This window comes from Hyla sarda, chromosome 10 (assembly GCF_029499605.1).
Source record: "Hyla sarda isolate aHylSar1 chromosome 10, aHylSar1.hap1, whole genome shotgun sequence".
NCBI lineage: Eukaryota > Metazoa > Chordata > Amphibia > Anura > Hylidae > Hyla > Hyla sarda.
This window is the reverse complement of record NC_079198.1, coordinates 42289649-42311216: the sequence shown is the minus strand read 5'-3', so window position 1 is coordinate 42311216 and position 21568 is coordinate 42289649. Positions and strand designations below refer to the sequence as shown.

Genomic DNA, 21568 nt, shown 5'->3' with positions numbered 1-21568 from the left:
GTGGGGTATTAAGGTTCACTTTATCCCATGTTACATTCCCCGAGGGGTCTAGTTTCCAAAATGGTATGCCATGTGGGTATTTTTTGCTATTCTGGCACCATAAGGGCTTCCTAAAGGTAACATGCCCCCCAAAAACCATTTCAGAAAAACGTACTCTCCAAAATCCCCTTGTCGCTCCTTCCCTTCTGAGCCCTCTACTGCGCCCGCCGAACACTTTACATAGACATATGAGGTATGTGCTTACTCGAGAGAAATTGGGCTACAAAAACAAGTAAAAATTTTGTCCTTTTACCCCTTGTAAAAATTCAAAAATTGGGTCTACAAGAACATGTGAGTGTAAAAAATGAAGATTGTGAATTTTCTCCTTCACTTTGCTGCTATTCGTGTGAAACACCTAAAGGGTTAAAACGCTGACTGAATGTCATTTTGAATACTTTGGGGGGTGCAGTTTTTATAATGGGGTCATTTATGGGGTATTTCTAATATGAAGACCCTTCAAATCCACTTCAAACCTGAACTGGTCCCTGAAAAATACTGAGTTTGAAAATTTTGTGAAAAATCGGAAAATTGCTGCTGACCGTTGAAGCCCTCTGGTGTCTTCCAAAAGTAAAAACACGTCAATTTTATGATGCAAACATAAAGTAGACATATTGTATATGTGAACCAAAAAAAAATGTATTCGTAATATCCATTTTCCTTACAAGCAGAGAGCTTCAAAGTTAGAAAAATGCTAAATTTTCAAATTTTTCATCAAATTTACGGATTTTTCACCAAGAAAGGATGCAAGTATCGACAAAAATTTACCACTATGTTAAAGTAGAATATGTCACGAAAAAACAATCTCGGAATCAGAATGATAACTAAAAGCATCCCAGAGTTATTAATGTTTAAAGTGACAGTGGTCAGATGTGCAAAAAACGCTCCGGTCCTTAAGGCCAAAATGGGCTCCGTCCTGAAGGGGTTAAGGACACAGGGCGTATGGATACGCTAGCCGGAGGGGAGCCGGGGCCGGATGCCTGCTGAAATCGTTCAGCAGGCATCCCGGCATATCGCCCAGGGGGGTCATGATGACCCCCCCCCCCCCCCCCAAGTCGGCGATCGCAGCGCATCGCTCGTCAATTCAGATGAGCGATGTGCTGCGATTCCGTTCCCCGCCGCTCGCCGGGCGGGGATCGGAGACGGATGTCTGCTGATTTCAATCAGCAGACATCCCGGCAGTGTGCCGGAGGAGGTCCGGAGGACCTCCTATACCGGCGATCACTGCAGGACGCCGGCAACTACTTACCGGCATTCTGCAGTGGTTCCGGGTCATCAGGGTCACGTGTGACCCTGTGACCCGGATGTAGATGGTGACTGGTGGTGTAGTATACACCACCAATCACCATCCATGCTGTACTGGGGGCTGGCATTGTGGCCACTCCCCTCAGTACAGTTGTGATTGGGTGGCCAAAGTGGCCACACCAATCACAATGTAATGGGAGGGGATGGTGGGGGCTAGGAGCACGTTTCTCTGTTCTGCCCGCCATTCCACTCAGATCTGGTGTGCAGGACGGAGCCCCGTGCTGCCCACCATCCCCTCAGTTGAAAAAAGTGCCCCTTGCCCCCTTTCTGTGGCCCCTTGGCACAGAAATCACCCAGGGTTAGCTTTAGATTAGGTAGAGACGGGTTAGGGTTAAAAAAAAGTGTTTTTTTTTTCAGCGTACCTCAGTGGGTGTCTGTGGGTCCGTAGCACCTTTAGCTGCGTGACCCCGGCCCTGCTGGGTCGCTGCGGTCTGCCGCCAGCCTTTTTTTTGGCGCAGATCTTTTTATTTTTTTATTTTTCCCTAAGCGTTTGTGCGGACCCTCTTAGTTATAAAAGAGCGATCCGCCACCGTTTGTTAAAGCCCACCCACCGCTGATCAGTCCCGTAGTACTGATCAGCGTTTTTTTTTTGTGGTGCCGGCGCTTTTTTTCGCGTATTCTAGCGTGTTTTTGCACCCATAGGCGGTCCGTGCCACCAGTAGCAGGCGTGTACTGTGTGGCCGGACCTTACCTGTGTGTGCGGCGTGCCTCACCGCTGTCAGTGATTTATCACTGATCAGCGTTTTCTTTTGTGGTAAAGGCACTTTTTTCGGTTAACGCGTATTTTTTTTGGCACCCATAGGCGGTCCGTGCCACCAGTGTACTGTGTGGACGGACCGTACCTGTGTGTGCAGCCTGTCCCACCGCTGTCAGTGATTTATCATTGATCAGCGTTTTTTTGGGGTTCAGGTAGGTGCATTTTTTTCGGGGTAAAGCGTTTTTTTATTTTATTTTTCGGGTTTTTTGTGTGGGGGTCTGTGAACAAGCCACCAGCCACTGTTCTGGGCTGAGTGGCCAGACCCCCTACTGACTTCTGCTCCCCCTGCCGCCACAAGCGCTAATCAGTGCGCACACCACTGATTAGATAAACGCTTTTTTTTGGTGCAGGGCTTTTTTGCGCTAGAAGTCCCCTTTTTAAAAAAAAAAAGTCTTTTTTATTTTATATATTTTTTTTCTGTTAGGGCGGGTTAGTTTAGTTAGGTTAGGTTAGGGAGGGTTAGGGCGGGTTAGGGAGGTAGTCTCGCACCACACCACACACAGCACATACACCAATAAAGTTTCCCCCCCCCCCACACACACACACACACATACCCGTATCCCCATTAGAGTAGGGAAATGGCCCGCAGAGTGTTTTCGGCAAAGGAGGCATATAACATAATTGCCTCCGACACTGAGAGCGTCTCAGAGGACGATGAAGACCCCCTCCCCCCCCCCCTTCCTTATTTCATTGTCCTCCTCATCATCTAGTTCTGATGATGAGCCACCAAGGCGGCGGAGACGCCGCCGTGCGGCGCCGCAAACCTCCTCTGTCCTTGACCCTGTGCCCCATGCTAGTATGAGTCCCCCTGGCGCTCATACTAGTGAAGCCCTCCAGCCAAGATCACTGGTACATCGTACCGGAGAACTTGTCTGGACCTAGCCAGCGGACCACGAGCCCGTGATTCCTGAGTTTGTTGGCGACTCAATAAAAATTAACATCACCGGGTTCACTGAAAAGGACTTTTTCAGTAATTTTTTCAGTGACGACTTTGTTAATTTGATGGTTACACAGACAAATCTGTACGCCCAACAGTTCATCGCCGCTAACCCTGGCTCACTTTTAGCTACACCCGGCGGCTGGACTCCAGTCGATGCAGCCGAAATGAGGACCTTTTGGGGCCTCGTGTTGCATATGGGTCTAGTTAAAAAACCTAGTGTCAGGCAATATTGGAGTGGGGACGTACTTTACCAGACATCCCTCTACAGTATGGCCATGACACGCTCCCAGTTCGAGGCCATCCGGAGATATTTGCATTATGCTGATAATGCGGCATGTCCCCCCCCGAACTGATCCCGCGTATGACCGTCTGTATAAAATCAGGCCGGTCGTCAATCACTTCGGGGCCAGATTTTGGGAGGCCTATGTCCCGGGGCGGGAGGTCGCTATTGATGAGTCGCTCATCAGCTTCAAGGGGAGACTCAGCTTCCGGCAATACATTCCGACCAAGCGAGCGCGGTATGGTGTGAGGATGTATAAACTTTGCGAGAGTACCTCCGGGTACACATGCAAGTTTATAGTGTATGAGGGACGAGATTCCCGTTTTGAACCCCCAGAATTTCCCCCCACTCTGGGTGTTAGTGAGAAGATCGTTTTAAGGCCTTTTGCACCCATTGCTAGATAAAGGTTACCACCTTTACGTGGATAACTTTTATACTAGTATCCCTCTCTTCACATCCCTCGCTGCCAGATCCACGGTCGCTTGTGGGACAGTCCGTAAGAATCAAAGAGGCCTTCCGCCCCATCCCCTACATGCTCCTATCCCCCGGGGTGAGTCCCGTGCCTTTTCCCATGAGAACCTGTTGTTGGTCCGGTATAAGGACAAGAGGGATGTCCTTATGCTCACCACAATTCATGGGAATGGCAGCACCCCTCTCCCTGTGTCCTCGGTCCTCGAGCCCGATTGTATTCTGGACTACAATCGGTATATGGGGGGAGTTGATCTTTCTGATCAAGTCCTCAAGCCATATAATGCCATGCGGAAAACACGTGTATGGTATAAAAAGGTTGCGGTCTACATGGTACAGGTTGCCATGTACAACTTTTATACTGTACAAGTACGCTGGCAACACAGGGACATACCTGGAGTTTCAAGAGGTAGTTCTAAGGGCCCTCCTCTTTGGTGACCGCCAAAGAGCGGGTCAGAGCACCTCTGGAACTTCATTGCCCCCGGATCGTCCCCGGCCAACACTTTCCAGGTGAGGTCCCCCACACTGGAAAGAAGAGACGATCTCAGAAAGTGCACAGTGTGTCACAAGAGGGGGATTCGGAAGGACACCACCACTCAGTGTGACACTTGCCCCGATCATCCGGGCCTCTGCATTAAAAACTGCTTCAGGGAGTATCACACTTCCATGGAGTACTACATTTTTTATCCTTTTCCCTGATTTTAATTCCCCAGAATTTGGCTCCAATGTACCAGTCCAGAGTACATTGTCTTCCAAATTTTATACCAAAATACCCTACCCCCAAAAAATCTAACCCAAAACCTCTTTCCCAATGCCCCTCATAATATCTTTGTCCCCCAAAAAATGTGTCATGGAACACAGAGTCAACAGCATTGGAGGTTTGCAGTTGCCTCAAATGCGCAACGCTCTCTCCCCACCTGAGCCTATTTGAGGTAACAGAATAGGGACGGCCCCACACATCCCCTTCCCAGAATGATGATTCAGAGTATAGGGTTTGGGGCGGGCATCATTTTAACTTTTGGCTGTACTCTGGGTCATCATTCTGGGAAAATAATTGGCATATCAGTAAAATTGCAATTTTCTTCCCCCACCCCCCATAGTACACTTCATCCATTCCTGGAAAATAAATGAAGGGAACACCCGTCTGTTCCAAATCTCCACTTCACCCTATACACCTTCCCTAGGGGGTGTACTGTTTGTAATAATCTCACATATGTGTGTTCCTTTCTTGTATTTTCCTCTGAATGTATGTAACTGTTCGGATTTGAGGCGGATGTTTGTTACGGACCTAAGTGTTCTCGCTGAGCTCTGTCATATTTCCAGGAGACAATTCGGAGTCACATGTTAGTTGTTCCCAGAAAAATGAAGCAGAGCATAGGTTGAAAATTGCAATTTTCAAAAGCTACCCTTCATTCATTCCTGGAAAATAAATGTAGGAAACACCTGTGCGTTCAAAATGTCCTCTTTACCCCTATACGCATTCCTCAGGGTGGGTACTTTCTGTAATGGTGTCACATGTGGATATTACATTTTTGTATTTTCCTCGGAATGTATGCAACGGTCAGCTGCTGATATGCCATAGGCCACAAATACAAACTGACCTCTATGACTTCTGAGCTTTGTTGTGCGCCCGTCCAGCACGTTACCGCATATGTGGATGTATTTTTATAGTCGGGGGGGAAAAAGCCCTCCAAAATTTGTAACCCAATTCCTCATATTACCCCTTGTGAAAATTTTAAAAATTGGGTAACCCCAGCATTTTGGGGGCCTTTTGCCCTATTACCCAATGTGAAAATGAAACATTTGGGGTAACACTATCAATATAGTGCAAAAAAAAAAAAAATTTCACTTTTACGGCCCACTGTTCAAAAAACCTGTGGGGTGTAAGTACTCGCTGTAACACTGTTACGTTCCCGGAGGGGTCTAGATTCCAAAATGTGATGCCATGTGTTTTTTTTTTTTTTGTTTTTTTTGCTGTCCTGGCACCAAATTTCCTTCAAAAAAGCCAAATGTGACTCCTGTAGACCTGTGGTACGCCAGCAGAGCACTTTTCACCCCCATATGGGGTGTTTTCAGAATTGGGAGAAATTGGGCTTCAAATTTTGGGGGGTATTTTGTGCTTTATCCCTTTGTAAAAATTTAAATTTTTTTGGGAAACCAAGCATTTTAGGTAAATTATTATTATTATTTTTTTTTTTTTACATATGCAAAAGTTGTGAAACCCCTGTGGGGTATTAAGGTTCACTTTACCCCTTGTTATGTTCCCCTAGGGGTCTAGTTTCCAAAATGGTATGCCATGTGGGTTTTTTTTTTTTTTTTTTGCTGTCCTGGCACCATAGGAGCTTCCTAAATGCGGCATGCCCCCAGAGCAAAATTTCCTTCAAAAAAGCCAAATGTGACTCCTTCTCTCTTGAGACCTGTAGTGCGCCAGCAGAGCACTTTTCCCCCCCATATGGGGTGTTTTCTGAATCGGAAGAAATTGGGCTTAAAACTTTTGGGGTGGTATTTTCTACTATTACCCTTTTTAAAAATGTAAATTTTTTTGGGAAAACAAGCATTGTAGGTAAAAAATTTTTTTTTTTATTTTTTTTACATTTACAAAAGTCATGAAACACCTGTGGGGTATTAAGGCTCACTTAATTCCTTTGTTACGTTCCTCAAGGGGTCTAGTTTACAAAATGGTATGCCATGTGTTTTTTATTTAATTTTTTTTTTTTTTGCAGTTTTGGCACCCTAGGGGCTTCCTAAAGGTGACATGCCCCCCAAAAAAAACATTTCAGAAAAATGTTCTCTCCAAAATCCCCTTGTCGCTCCTTCCCTTCTGAGCCCTCTACTGTGCCCGCCGAACACTTTACATAGACATATGAGGTATGTGCTTACTCGAGAGAAATTGGGTTACAAATATAAGTAAACATTTTCTCCTTTTACCCCTTGCAAAAATTAAAAAATCGGGTCTACTTGAACATGCGAGTGTAAAAAATTAAGATTTTGAATTTTCTCCTTCACTTTGCTGCTATTCCTGTGAAACACCTGTGAAACAAAGGGTTAAAACACTGACTGAATGTCATTTTGAATACTTTGGGGGATGTAGTTTTTATAATGGGGTCATTTATGGGGTATTTCTAATATGAAGACCCTTCAAATCCACTTCAAAACTGAACTGGTCCCTGAAAAATATCGAATTTGAAAAATTGGAAAATTGCTGCTGAACTTTGAAGCCCTCTGGTGTCTTCCAAAAGTAAAAACTCATCAATTTTATGATGCAAACATAAAGTAGACATATTGTATATGTGAACCAAAAAAAAATTTAATTTGAATATCCATTTTCCTTACAAGCAGAGAGCTTGAAAATTAGAAAAATGCAAAATTTTCATTTTTTTTCATCAAATTTTCGGATTTTTCACCAAGAAAGGATGCAAGTTACCATAAAATTTTACCACTATGTTAAAGTAGAATATGTAACGAAAAAACAGTCTCGGAATCAGAACGATAAGTAAAAGCATCCCAGAGTTAATGTTTTAAGTGACCAGTGGTCAGATGTTAAAAAAATGCTCTGGTCCTTAAGGTGAAAAAGGGCTCGGTCCTTAAGGGGTTAAACTCCAAGTTTTTTAGACTTAAAACTTGTAAAGTGTCTTTAGTGTTGCATTGCATAAAGAAGCGGTTAGCACCTATGCGTCCTGCACGAATTGCACCGTCCTGTCCCGTAGATGCCGTATCGGTGGAGTTTTCAGACTCCATGCTGGCGGCTCCAGTGTCCATTGCAAGTCGGAGGTGTGTTCTTGACAAATACCACAAAGGTTTCGAAATAGCAATTCGCAATGGGGCATGGAACATCTTAGCTATGAGGAGCGATTAAAGGAGTTACAATTGTTTAGTCTTGAGAAGAGACGTTTAAGGGGGGGATATGATAAACGTATATAAGTATATTAATGGCCCATACAAAAAATATGGAGAAAAACTGTTCCAGGTTAAACCCCCCCCAAAGAACGAGGGGGCACTCCCTCCGTCTGGAGAAGAAAAAGTTTAGTCTCAAGGGGCGACACGCCTTCTTTACCGTGAGGACTTTGAATTTATGGAACGGTCTACCTCAGGAACTGGTCACAGCAGGAACAATTAACAGCTTTAAAACAGGATTAGATACATTCCTGGAACAAAATAAGATTAATGCTTATGAAGAAATATAAAATCTCATCCCTTCCCCAATATCGCGCCACACCCCTACCCCTTAATTCCCTGGTTGAACTTGATGGACATATGTCTTTTTTCGACCGTACTAACTATGTAACTATGTAAGTCACAGCGATCGGCACTCAGCCTCCATTCACTGACTGAATGAGTAGTGTATGTAATCACATGTAGCTGCGGGAGATTTTATTTGGGCAGCACGAAGAGACCTGTTCACACAAGGTTCCGTGGGCACGTTTATTCAGTGCGCTCAAGAAACGGCTCGCCGCGCTTCATTGAGCACATGAATAGTGTGCACAATGGGGATTGCAGCAAACTAACATTTCAGGGTGTTCAGAAAATAACACAAACAGAAGGATGTGATTTAAAGAAAAAACTCCTTCAAGCAGAAGCCAGATGGATTTTAAAAAAACGCAAGCACAGGGTAATCTGGGGTTAAATGAGACCCGATTTTAGCGTGTTCTTGTAAGTGTTGCATTTTTTAGGTTTTATATATGTATTTTGTAAACCTCTTTTGTATCTATAATTGTTGTTACTATGTTGTCTTAGATACAAGTAGATTTGTGTTGGTTTTAATAATTGTATTGTAAACCTGATCATCCCTCCCTCAGGTACGTCACCAGGTCAGAGGTATAAAGGGCTGGCTTACCTGAGAGAGGGCAGGTCTGATGAAGCGTGCAGACGCACGCCAAACAGCTGTCACCTGAGGCTGTTTCACCAGTAGCGTCCTGCAACACTTTGTATGTGATTTGCACCGTTGGAATAAAGACAGTTCAAGCTTTTTTGCACCTGAAGTTGTGAGTGCGATCCATTTCTTCTACTGTACTGGATTCTATTGGAAACTTTGCTTTCTCCCGCACCCCTACAGGTACATTTATGCTGTTGCCCACGTGTGCCTAGGATAGCTGATCGGCTCATATCCATATATTCAGTCAGTGAATGGAGGTTGAGTGCCGATCGCTGTGACTTGTAAATTGACATTACATGATGTTACCAGCATTGACCTGTCCAATGTCAGCTCCTTAGTATATACAGAACTAAAGAACCCATTCAGTAGCTCCGCTTTCTCTTTATCGCCTGTGACAACCTCCCCATTATCATTATTAAGGGGTACTACATGCTCTTTTTTTTTTTTTTGCATTCATATATCTAAAAAAATATTTAGGGTTAGTTTTGCTTTCTTTGGTCACCTGTCTCTCATTTAGAATTTTTGCTGTTTTTATTACATTTTTACAGATTTTATTAAGCTCCTTGTACTGTTTTAAATGTTATAGCTGACCCATCAGATTTGTATTTTTTTTAAAGCAATTTTTTGTTGTTTATTGCTCTTTTAACATAGTTTGTCAGCCATGTAGGATTTAATTTTAATCGTTTATATTTGTTCCCCTTTGGGGTATATATTTAGCTGTATAGTTATTTAGAGTTGATTTAAAGATGTCCCACTTACCTTCTGTATCAGTGTGACATTAGTCATTTTACCCAAAAATTCACAGCGAAACGGAAAAAAAAAATTGTGCAACAAAATAGAAGAAAAAACGCCATTTTGAAAATTTTTGGGGCTTCCGTTTCTATGCAGTGCATATTTCGGTAAAAATGACACATTATTATTCTGTAGGTCCATACGATTAAAATGATACCCTACATATATAGGTTTGATTTTGTCGTACTTCTGGAAAAAATCATAACTACATGCAGGAAAATTTATACGTTTAAAAATGTCCTCTTCTGACCCCCATAACTTTTTTTATTTTTCCACGTACAGGGTGGTATGAGGGCTCATTTTTTGTGCCGTGATCTGAAGTTTTTATCAGTACCGTATTTGTTTTGATGGGACTTTTTGATCACTTTTTATTCATATTTAATGGTATAAAAAGTGACCCAAAAATATGCTTTTTTGGACTTTGGAATTTTTTACTTGTATGCCATTGACCGTGTGGTTTAATTAATGATATATTTTTATAGTTCGGACATTTACACACGCGGCGATACCACATATGTTTTATTTTTTTATTGGAAAACGGCAATTAAAACTTTTATTAGGGAAGGTGTTAAATGACCTTTTATTAACACTTTTTTTTTTTGTAGTGTTATAGCTCCCATAGGGACCTATAACACTGATCTCTCATGCTGATCACTGGCGTGTATTAACATGCCTGTGATCAGTGTTATCGGCGCTTGACTGCTCCTGCCTGGATCTAAGGCACGTAGCAGTCATTCGTCGACACCAAGGAGGCAGGTAAGGGCCCTCCCGGTGTCCTGTATGCTGTTCGGGATGCCGCGATTTCACCGTGGCTGTCCCGAACAGCCAGACTGAGCAGCCGGGATACTTTCACTTTCACTTCAGATGCGGCGGTCAGCTTTGATCCCAGCGTCTGAAGGGTTAACGCAGGGCATCACCGCGATCGGTGATGTCCTGTATTAGCCGCGGGTCCCGGCTGTTGATAGCCGCCGGGACCGACCCGATATGATGCGGGGATGTAAATCTACGTCCTTCGTCGTTAAGGGGTTAATGTAAAGTGCTTGTATCCACATAAATCTAGTATCCATAACATGTAATATTCTTCTATTTTTCCAGAAAAACATCCAGGCTCCCCTCGAAGTTGTTTTGAGTAAGACATCACAAAATCATGTGGCAGAGAGTTCCACTGCTCTTAAAGTAAAGAATCTCTGTCTGTGAGTATGGTGACAACGTCTTTCCTGTTAGAGGTTGCCCCCTTGTCATGGTTACCAGCCTATGTATATAAAAAATAACTAGAAAGATCTCTAGTGTCCATTCACATATTTTTACATTGTGATCAGATCGCCCCAAAACGTCTTTTCTCCAAACTAAATAACCCCAAGCTTGATAACCTGTGTTTGTACTGTAATCCATGCATATCATTAAAGGGGTAGTCCAGTGGTGAAAAACGTATCCCCTATCCTAAGGATAGGGGATAAGTTTGAGACCACTGGGGCCCCCTGCGATCTCTCTGTACGGGGGCCAGGCTCTCCGGCCAGATAGCGGGTGTCGACCACCGCACGAAGCAGCGGCCGACACGCCCCCTCAATGCATTGCTATGGCAGAACCACTGGATATCTCCTTTACTTCTTTGCCGTGCTCCTCTGCACCCTCTCAGGTTCAACCATGTCCTTTATATATAATACAGGTGCCCAAAATTGGACACAATACTCCATATGTGGTTTGACTAATGATTTATACAAAGGCAAAACTATGTTCCTGTCACAAGCCAACATGCCTCTCTTATTACATCCCCTGACTTTGTTAACCTTGGCAGCAGCTGCCTGGCACTGATCACTTTTTGTTTTTAGCTTTTTTTTGCGGCCTAAGCGCATAAACTTACATTTATTCACATTAAAGGGGTTCTCTGGAGGAAAGAAAACATGTTTTTAATTAACTGAGGCAAGAAAGTTATACAGATTTGTAAATTACTTCTAAAAATCTTAAGCCTTCCAATGCTTATCAGCTGCTGAATGCTCTAGAGAAAGTTGTGTAGTTCTTTCCAGTCTGATCACAGTGCTCTCTGCTGCCACCACTGTCCATGTCAGGAACTGTCCAGAGCAGGAGCAAATGCCTATTACAAACCTCTCCTGCTCTTGACAGGGACAAAGGTGTCAGCAGAGGGCACTGTGGTCAGACTGGAAAGAACTACACAACTTGCCCTGGAGCATACAACAGCATACAAATTTGTAGGATATTCTGGCAAGAGTTCATTTAAAGGGTAGCTCCCACCATCATGATTTTTTTTTTTTGCTGTCCCTGCCTATTGCACTTCTATCCCTAACACCCTCCCTGCCTTTATTTTTTCTTTTTACTATTTTTTAAATGGCATTTAGTCTGCCTGGTAGTGTGCTCACTACCAAGCAGACTTCCCCAGCAAGCACCACGTCACTGATGCCTGCTGGGGCCGGCACTTCCGCCCTTAGTTCTCCTAACAGGGTGCCTCCAGCTGTTTCTCCACTACAACTCCTAGCATGCCCTGACATCTATTGGCTGTCAGGGCATGCTGGGAGTTGTAGTGGTAAAACAACTGGAGGCACCCAGGACAGGAGTTTCATGGGGGAAGGAGTGAGCCAGGAGCCGATGCGGGAGGAACGGGTGCGGGGGAGACTCTTCCTGCCACTCGGTAAGTAAACCCAAACAAACCCCCCCCCCCCCCTGCCCCCCCCTCGTACCTTGCAGCAGCGCCCCCCATCCCCCCCGTACCTTGGAGCAGCTCCCCCCATCCCCCCGTACCTTGGAGCTGCACTCCCCGCACCTTGCTGGAGCAGCCAACCCCCCGCACCGCCCGCACCTTGCTGCAGGGCCGTCGGCGAGTGCGGGAAGCCGATGCGCAGCCCTGGCTGTTACTGCGCCTGCGCAAAATTTCGACTGATGCCCTGCCGGAATCAGTCCGAATTTTGCAGTGACGTCACTCCGCACTGCATTCGGCCACTAGGAGGGCGCCCCCTAGTGGCCGAATTTCAAATTGCTTTTAAAATGTTTTAAAAGCATTTTTTTTTTAAATAAAAGTATATTAGAGATATGTTGTAGTACTTAAGTACTACAACATATCAAAAATTATTTTTCATGACATTGCCCATTTAAATTGGTTTTTCCCCACTGGTGTACCCCTTTTTAAACTTTATTGCCATGTCTGTGTCTAGACCTCAAGCTTCCCCAGATCCCTCTGTAATATTATCCTCTTTGGTGAGTACCTAACCCAGTTTAGTGCCATATGCAAATATCTAAATTCTAGTTTGTAATCCTTTTACAAGGTCATTAATAAGCATATTGATCATTAATCATCTTAGATTCCCTTTGGTCATATAACCTGACTAACCCCATATTCAATTACTTTATATTAAATATGATTATAATAAAAGGATGAAACTAGTACCATATTATTATGCTACATTGAAACTTGATCTTAGTTAGTCATATAAATTATATAGTAGCGTCCATTTATCATATTGGACAATGCATTGTTTATAGAAAAAACTGATGCTGTGCATCCAAATACATATTGAGCAACATAATTACATATCTTAATATAGTAACAGTAGAGTGCATTACACCTACAAAATCTTGTTAAACTAAACTAGAGAGGATGCAGATGTCATAAATGGTTATACCAGAACCTACACCATATAATCAGTTATCACAAATATACCAACTGTGTTTTTTATTGATTTCCAGATTCCCTTTCTATCCTATTGCCTTACCTTAAAACCAATGAATGAATAGAAACATTTACATACCGTATATACTCGAGTATAAGCCGAGTTTTTCAGCACGATTTTTCGTGCTGAAAACACCCCCCTCGGCTTATACTCGAGTGAACTCCCCCACCCGCAGTGGTCTTCAACCTGCGGACTTCCAGAGGTTTCAAAACTACAACTCCCAGCAAGCCAGGGCAGCCATCGGCTGTCCAGGCTTGCTGGGAGTTGTAGTTTTGAAACCTCCGGAGGTCCGCAGGTTGAAGACCACTGCGGCCTTCAACATCATCCAGCCCCCTCTCACCCCCTTTAGTTCTGAGTACTCACCTCCGCTCGGCGCTGGTCCGGTCCTGCAGGGCTGTCCGGTAAGGAGGTGGTCCGGTGAGGAGGTGGTCCGGGCTGCTATCTTCACCGGGGAGGCCTCTTCTAAGCGCTTCGGGCCCGGCCTCAGAATAGTCACGTTGCCTTGACAACGACGCAGATACGTCGTTGTCAAGGCAACGGCTCTATTCCGGGCCGGAAGCGCGGAGAAGAGGCGCCCCCGGTGAAGATAGCAGCCCGGACCACCTCGTCACCGGACCACCTCCTTACCGGACAGCCCTGCAGGACCGGACCAGCGCCGAGCGGAGGTGAGTACTCAGAACTAAAGGGGGTGAGAGGGGGCTGGATGATGTTGAAGGCCGCAGTGGTCTTCAACCTGCGGACCTCCGGAGGTTTCAAAACTACAACTCCCAGCAAGCCCGGACAGCCGATGGCTGCCCGGGCTTGCTGGGAGTTGTAGTTTTGAAACCTCTGGAGGTCCGCAGGTTGAAGACCACTGAGGGCGAATGATGAGAAGAGGATGATGAAGGGGGGGGGTGTGGGGATGATGAAGGGGGGTGGGGATGATGAAGGGGGGGGGGTGTGGGATGATTACAAGGGGATGATGAAGGGGGGATGTGTGGGATGATAAGGGGATGTGTGGGATGATGACAAGGGGATGATGAAGGGGGGATGTGTGGGATAAGGGGATGTGTGGGATGATGACAAGGGGATGATGAAGGGGGGATGTGTGGGATAAAGGGATGTGTGGGATGATGACAAGGGGATGATGAAGGGGGGATGTGTGGGATGATGACAAGGGGATGATGAAGGGGGGATGTGTGGGATGATAAGGGGATGTGTGGGATGATGACAAGGGGATGATGAAGGGGGGATGTGTGGGATGATAAGGGGATGTGTGGGATGATGACAAGGGGATGATGAAGGGGGGATGTGTGGGATGATGACAAGGGGATGATGAGGATGTTAATGACGGGTCTGGATGATGACGGGGGGATGAGGTATTTCCCACCCTAGGCTTATACTCGAGTCAATAACTTTTCCTGGGATTTTGGGTTGAAATTAGGGGTCTCGGCTTATACTCGGGTCGGCTTATACTCGAGTATATACGGTACTTTTAACGCTGCCATGGAGCTTGAGATTGGTCTATCATAGTTATAATAAATGGTAAAATATAATACTGATAAAGCAATACGAGTCTTCATCAATGTGTATCTATCTAAATATATAATTGAGAATTTTCCTATCCTGGGTGACGGAAAATTTGGATTTTAATAAAAACAAAACGCGAGTATTATGCTTTTAAACTTCTTTACTAAACTCAGCAGCATATAAGTAATGGAAGTATCATAGAAATTTTTTATATAAATAAAGTGTAAATAAACATCAGGATACTAGGATGCAACCTAGAATGATGATCATGGCCTCGACCAATCAGGCGACAGTACAGCAGATATCAATAACTGTCATATAGATAACTTCCTTCTTCTTTGCGAAGTAGACAGGAACAATTGGTAACAGGTAGTCGTAGAACAAGAAAAAACCAATGTGAATCGGAATGCAATAAGGAACTCCATCGATGAAAATCGTCATAACAGTAGAAGATGAAGGGATCATTGTTGAACTGAAAGAAAGAAAAACATAATTACAGGGATGGGTTCTGGGAGGGATAATACTCGCGTTTTGTTTTTATTAAAATCCAAATTTTCCGTCACCCAGGATAGGAAAATTCTCAATTTTAAGGCAAAACAAAACGCTTCGTATTATGCTAGTTCAAAGCTATTAATAAAGATTATAAACTCTAATTAGTACAATAGAGAAAGAAAATAAAATAAATTATAACAATAACATGGAAACATGTGATTCAGGTCTAAAATAGAAGGTTTTAAAGGTTGAATCAGAAGACCAATTGGCAGCTTTCAGTAAGTCCGATAAAGAAGCACCAGATTGGAAAAGTCTAGTGGAAACAGCACTTCTAGTAGAGTGGGCAGTAAATTTGGAAGTATCGACACCAGCAAGGTGTAAAGTTTGTTTAACCCATCTGGCCAGGGTAGGAGAGGATACAGGTGCATGAGGTTTGCAAAAGGATATTAATAATTGGGAATGGGAAGTATTCCTAAGAGATTCAGTTTTTTGTTCGTAAGATCTAAGGCAACGAACAACACAAAGTTTTACGTGATGCGGAAAAGAGGGGTAGAAAACAGATTGAAGATTAGTTTTGGTACGACGATAAATAGAAAAAATAACACCTTGAGGAGTAAATTGTCTATGAGATATATCAAGGGATTTGACATCAGAGACCCGTTTCACGGAGATAAGACATAGAAGGGTAGTGAGTTTGAAGGAAAGAAATTTTAAAGAGAGGGAGTCATTATCATCCCAGGATATAAACATATTGAGAACTAGATTCACGTCCCATGTGGAAGTATATTTTGGTAAAGGTGGTCTACGGAAACGAATACCTTTAAGTAGTTGACAAACAAGAGGATGTCTACCAATATGAATGGAATCGATAGGTACGTGTTTAGAGGAAATGGCAGAGCGATAAAGATTAATGGTTCTGTATGCTTTACCAGCATCAAAAGAGGCAGATAAAAAATTTAAGATGTGGTATATAGAAGCTTGTAAGGGATCCAAATGTCTTCTATCGCACCAATCAGACCAAAGTTTCCAGGCTGATCTGTAAGCAGATCTGGTACCTGGGGCCCATGCGTCAGATAGGATGTCCTGAGCCGATTTTGAAAGTTGGAGGTTAGAACTTGGTGACCCGAAATCAACCAAGCGACTAGAGTCAATTGTCCCGACAGAATCAGAGGGTGGAAGTTCCCTTGAGGATTCAGAAGAAGATTCTGAAAAGAAGGTAGAAGATGGGGAAAATCTATCAGAAGATGAAGAATTTGGGGAAACCAAGACTGGGTTGGCCATAGCGGAGTGATGAGAACCAGAGTGGATTTCTGTATTGAGGTTTGAAATAGAACCCGAGGAATGAGATTGAAGGGAGGAAAGGCGTAAAGAGTCTTCTGGGGCCAGAATTGCAGGAAGGCGTCCACACCCAAAGCTTCTGGGTCTGGGCGCCAACTGTAAAATAGAGGTAATTGAGTGTTGAGACGGGATGCAAAGAGGTCTATGTGTAATGGACCCCAAAGAGAATTGATCGATTGGAAGATTGGAAGATGAAGTTTCCAATCGCTGGAATCGGTCAAATAACGAGAATACCAATCCGCTACTGAATTGGAAATTCCGGGAAGGTATTCCGCTTTCAAGGTAATATTCTTGTCTAAACAAAAATGCCAAAATTCTTTGACAAAATCTGCAAGAACTTTTGAAGTTGTGCCTCCCAAATGATTGATGTATTGGACAGCGGAAATGTTGTCCATACGTAGAAGAATACAGCAATGGGAGGAATTCTTTGCAAAACTTTTTAAGGCAAAGAATCCTGCTAGAAGTTCCAGACAATTGATGTGAAGGAGGGACTCTGAAGGAGACCATTTGCCTCCTGTAGAAAGGGAACCGCAACGAGCGCCCCATCCGGAAAGACTCGCATCCGATTCGATGACAATGTCTGGATTCGGATGGAAAATTGCTTTTCCATTCCAAGACTCTATGTGAGTGAGCCACCAAAGAAGTTCCTCTTTGGCTTCTGAGGAGAGAGGAATTTCGTCTGAATAACCAAGGCCTTGTCTTAAGTGGCGAATTTTCAGGCGTTGGAGAGCTCTGTAGTGAAGAGGAGCAGGAAATATGGCTTGAATGGATGCTGAAAGGAGACCCACAATTCGAGCTATTGTCCTCAAAGATATAATGTCTTTGTGAAGAATCTGTCGGATTTCTTTCCGAATAACTTTCAATCTCCTTGAAGGGAGACTCAAAGTGGTCAGTTGAGTGTCTATCATGAAACCCAAAAATTCTAGATTTTGAGTTGGAACTAAGATGGATTTCTTGTGATTTATGAGAAACCCTAGATGAGTTAAGAGGTGTAATGTCCAGTTCATGTGGAGCAAAAGTAACTTTTTTGATTGGGCCATAAGGAGAATGTCGTCTAGATAGATAATAAGACGAACTCCGCGGCTTCTGAGAGAGGCAACTACTGGTTTGAGTAGTTTTGTGAAGCACCACGGAGCCGATGAGAGGCCGAATGGGAGACAAGTAAATTGCCATGTCTGATCGTTCCAGAGAAATTGAAGAAAATGTTGAGAAGACGGATGGATTGGTATTGTTAAATAAGCGTCCTTCAAATCTATCTTCACTAACCAATCGTTTTTCAGAAGAATGTCTCTTAGAAGATGGATGCCCTCCATCTTGAAGTGACGATAAACAACCAGGTTGTTTAAAAGTCTTAAATTGATCACAGGTCTGTGACCTCCGTCTTTCTTTTTTACCAGAAAAAGATTGCTTATGAAACCCATGGAATGTGGGATTACAGGAATAATTGCTTGTTTGGAAGCCAGTTCTTGGACTTCTTGGTCTATGAGTTTTTTGTCCAATAGGGAAAATTGGATTGGATGAGGTAAATGGGTTTGGACAGGAGGGATGACAAATTCTATTTGGTACCCCATGACTGTATTTAGTATCCAAGAGTCGGACGTAATCATAGTCCAATTGTGGAAAAAATGAAGGAGTCTTCCCCCTAATGGGATATGTAGGGAAGAATACAGGGGTGGACTTACCTGTGGGAGGTCTGGAGCGAGGATAACCTCTTTGGCCTCTGGAGCGCCATGGTCTGGACCTGTAAGGGAAAAATGGGGAGGGAGCAGAGGGTGGAGCTGCGAATTGTACTGATGGGTTGGAATAGGGGCCTCTATAAGCTCTATGCTGGGATGACCGGCCGGAAAATCGGCCCCGACCTTTTCCGGCCCTCCCAAAAATTCTGCTTGAGAACACTTTCTTCATAGAAACTTGCGCTTTATTAAGCGAGGAAAAAAGACCCACATATTTATTTAGTTCTCTGATGAAATCCTCACCAAAAAGCATGCCATTGGTGGGGTTGGCCGGTTCGGCAGTAGCCAGATTGGTCAATTGTGGGTCAATCTTCATGAGAATAGACCTTTTCCTCTCAGTGGAGAGAGCGGCATTAGCGTTGCCGAATAGACATATTGCTCGTTGAATCCACCCTTTAAGGGTTTCGGTATCAACAGTAGAATTGGAGGCGGATGCCTCATCAGCCATGTCCATAATTTTAGAAAGTGGACCCAGAAGGTCCATTAATTTGTCCTGACAGGACTTAAAGCTACGGTCTACTCCCTTCTTTGGGTTTTTTCCTGTTTTAAACAAGAATTTCGCCAGGAGTGGGTCCAACTCCGGAGTAGCCGAGGAATTATTAGGCAAAGAAGGGCGAGGGCATTCTGCCTTCAATTTGCTACGAGATGGACGATCTAAAGGTTTATTAGCTCTTAGTGCTAAGAATTCGGCAATTCTAGAATTTGGAAGCCATTCGCCTGAGCGTGGGTGGCAAATTAAAGCGGGATCAAAGTATGAATCCCCAGGATGTGTCACTGTAGTGTCTTCCTGCAAAGCAGGGTCATCGTGATCCGAGTCACTGTCCTCCGAACAATATAAAATCTCCTGAACATCTTGAATGTCGGAATCGTCCGATTCCTCAGAAGACTGAATTCGGTAGGAGTCTGGCTTCGCTCTAAATGTAGAAGCCTTGACAGGCTGGACTTCCTCTCTGGTGGAGGGTGAGGAAAGTGGTTTCTTTGAACCACTATTAGATGGTTCTGGTTTGGAACCTGGAGCATGAGCGGTATTAGTCTCATGGCGAGTCCCTGAAGTGTGTTGTACACCTTTAGAGGGATAAGGTTCTTCAATTGAGGTATGGCGCTTTTTTGATTTAACTTTGCCAGGACCTTTAAAACCTTTTGCCATATGAGATACCGATTCGGCAGGAGACCAGTAATGGTCGGAAGGGGTAATAGGAGGTAGAACCCCAGGAGTCATATTGCCAGAGCGAGCCATAATATTAGCTAATGATTTTTCAAAAGATTCTTGCAGAGTGGAAACTGCATTTTGTAATGATTTGGACACTGAAGCGTCCACTAAAGACTGCAAAGCGTCTGGATTGACTTTTTCTGTGGTAGTTTGGATGTTGTCCTGAGACATACTGAATATAATTATGGAGATCAGTAATAGGGAGAAAAAGAGATATATATATACTGTATATGATATAATTAAGGATAATCAGTAATAAAATATATATATGAATAATAAAATATTAATTATGAGGTAAGTAAAATAATTAGATATATAATCAATTAAATATACTGTTAAATAAAATATAGGATAATAGTGTAATAAATGAATAATGAATTTAATATGAGGTAAATTAAAATACTACTACTATGAAAAGGGAATTAAATAAATAAAGCATGAATTAATCAATTAATTAAATAACTAGAATAATTAATTAATAGATAAGTTAATAAATAAATAGGAAATAAATTAAAATCAATATATTAATGCTTGAAATTCACATAGTGAAAAAATATGTAGGGAAATAGACTAAAATAGCGACCGGGCAGCAGTGGAGGAGAAGAAATACAGATTTACACTGTTTTTGGCAGGAGGCCAAATTTTAGCAATGAATTAGGATACGCTATGACAGAACACAGGCGAGCGCGACCTCCGGGCTTTGACAGCTGTGAGGAGAATGTCAAAAGCCCGGGAGCGCTTGACAGGAGACGACCTCGCTGTCAGAAGATCTCGCGATAACGAGCGGAGCGCTCGAGACACGAGATCAAAAGAACAGTTGAAGCAGGGGGGGAGGAAGACGGAGCTCGCGCTGAATATGGCAGTGATGACGCAGTTAAATAAGAAAAGATGCGCAAGATGAAGGTAGGAAAAACAAACAATAAAGAATTTATGTGAATAGGATAAGGAAGTGAAAGTAATAAAAGGGGAATATCGATAAGTGGAAAATAGCATAAAAGTTATAATGGAGAAAAAAGGAAAAATGAAAAACAACCAGAAAATACAGGCAATTTTTATGGAAAACGGAATTTAAGGATGAGAAAAAGGGATAAAATATATAGATATATATATATCCATCTATACATACACACATATATATATATATACACATACTCACAATGAAATACAATAAAACTAGATAATATATAGATTAAGAGAATTTGAATAAATGAATGAAATAAAATATGAAAAATTATGAAATCATTAAATGAATATATATAAATTGATATAGTAATACAATATGAGAGAGAAAAAATATTACATAACTTCACTGTTTGCTGAGCAGCAAAGAAGAAGGAAGTTATCTATATGACAGTTATTGATATCTGCTGTACTGTCGCCTGATTGGTCGAGGCCATGATCATCATTCTAGGTTGCATCCTAGTATCCTGATGTTTATTTACACTTTATTTATATAAAAAATTTCTATGATACTTCCATTACTTATATGCTGCTGAGTTTAGTAAAGAAGTTTAAAAGCATAATACGAAGCGTTTTGTTTTGCCTTAAAATTATATTTTTTGTATAGATAGTAATGCCACCAACAATAAAGTTAACTATCCTAAAATTAATGCATGTAGGCATGTCACCTTGGCCACGTAACATTTGATCTATCTATGTTACTCAAAGTTAACTGGATTCCTCAGGCTAAGTTTCCACTTGGTTTTTTTTCTGGCAATTTTTGGAAAACTGCCACTGCAGTTTTCGAGCCAAAGCAAGAAATGTATTCAAAAGGAATAGGACATATAAAGGAAGGACTTACACTTCTCCTCCCTTATGGTTCCACTTCTGACTTTGGCTCAAAAACTGCAATGGCATTATTCCAAAAGCTGTCAGAAAAAAAAAAAAGTGGAAACTTGCCTGATAGTATCTGACCATTGAGCTAGGTATTAAAAGCTTGACTGTCATTAGAAACAACTTTTTTTTTCGTTAAACACTTCCTTAACTCCTTGGGAACGAAGGGCGTATGCATACGCCCTCGCGTCCCGTCCCTTAAGGACGGAGGGCGTATCCATACGCCCTCGGCATTTCCGATCACTGCCGCTTGCCGGGCGGTGATCCGACCGGGATGCCTGCTGATATTTATCAGCAGGCATCCCGTGGCAATGCCTAGGGG

At 43.0% G+C, this 21568-nt stretch overlaps 2 protein-coding genes across 2 annotated transcripts in view; one reads left to right on the top strand and one right to left on the bottom strand.

Moving 5' to 3' along the window:
- FOXR1 (forkhead box R1) overlaps nucleotides 1-21568 on the top strand; it is an 85559-nt gene that overhangs the window by 15725 nt on the left and 48266 nt on the right. The window lies entirely within an intron of this gene.
- On the bottom strand, nucleotides 14789-19736 carry LOC130294571 (uncharacterized). Its single transcript, XM_056544594.1, has 2 exons — nucleotides 18153-19736; nucleotides 14789-15112 (listed from the first exon to the last, which is right to left on the bottom strand). Exons 1-2 carry the CDS (start codon nucleotides 19582-19584, stop codon nucleotides 15102-15104), a joined length of 1443 nt encoding a protein of 480 aa, XP_056400569.1. The 5' UTR covers nucleotides 19585-19736; the 3' UTR covers nucleotides 14789-15101.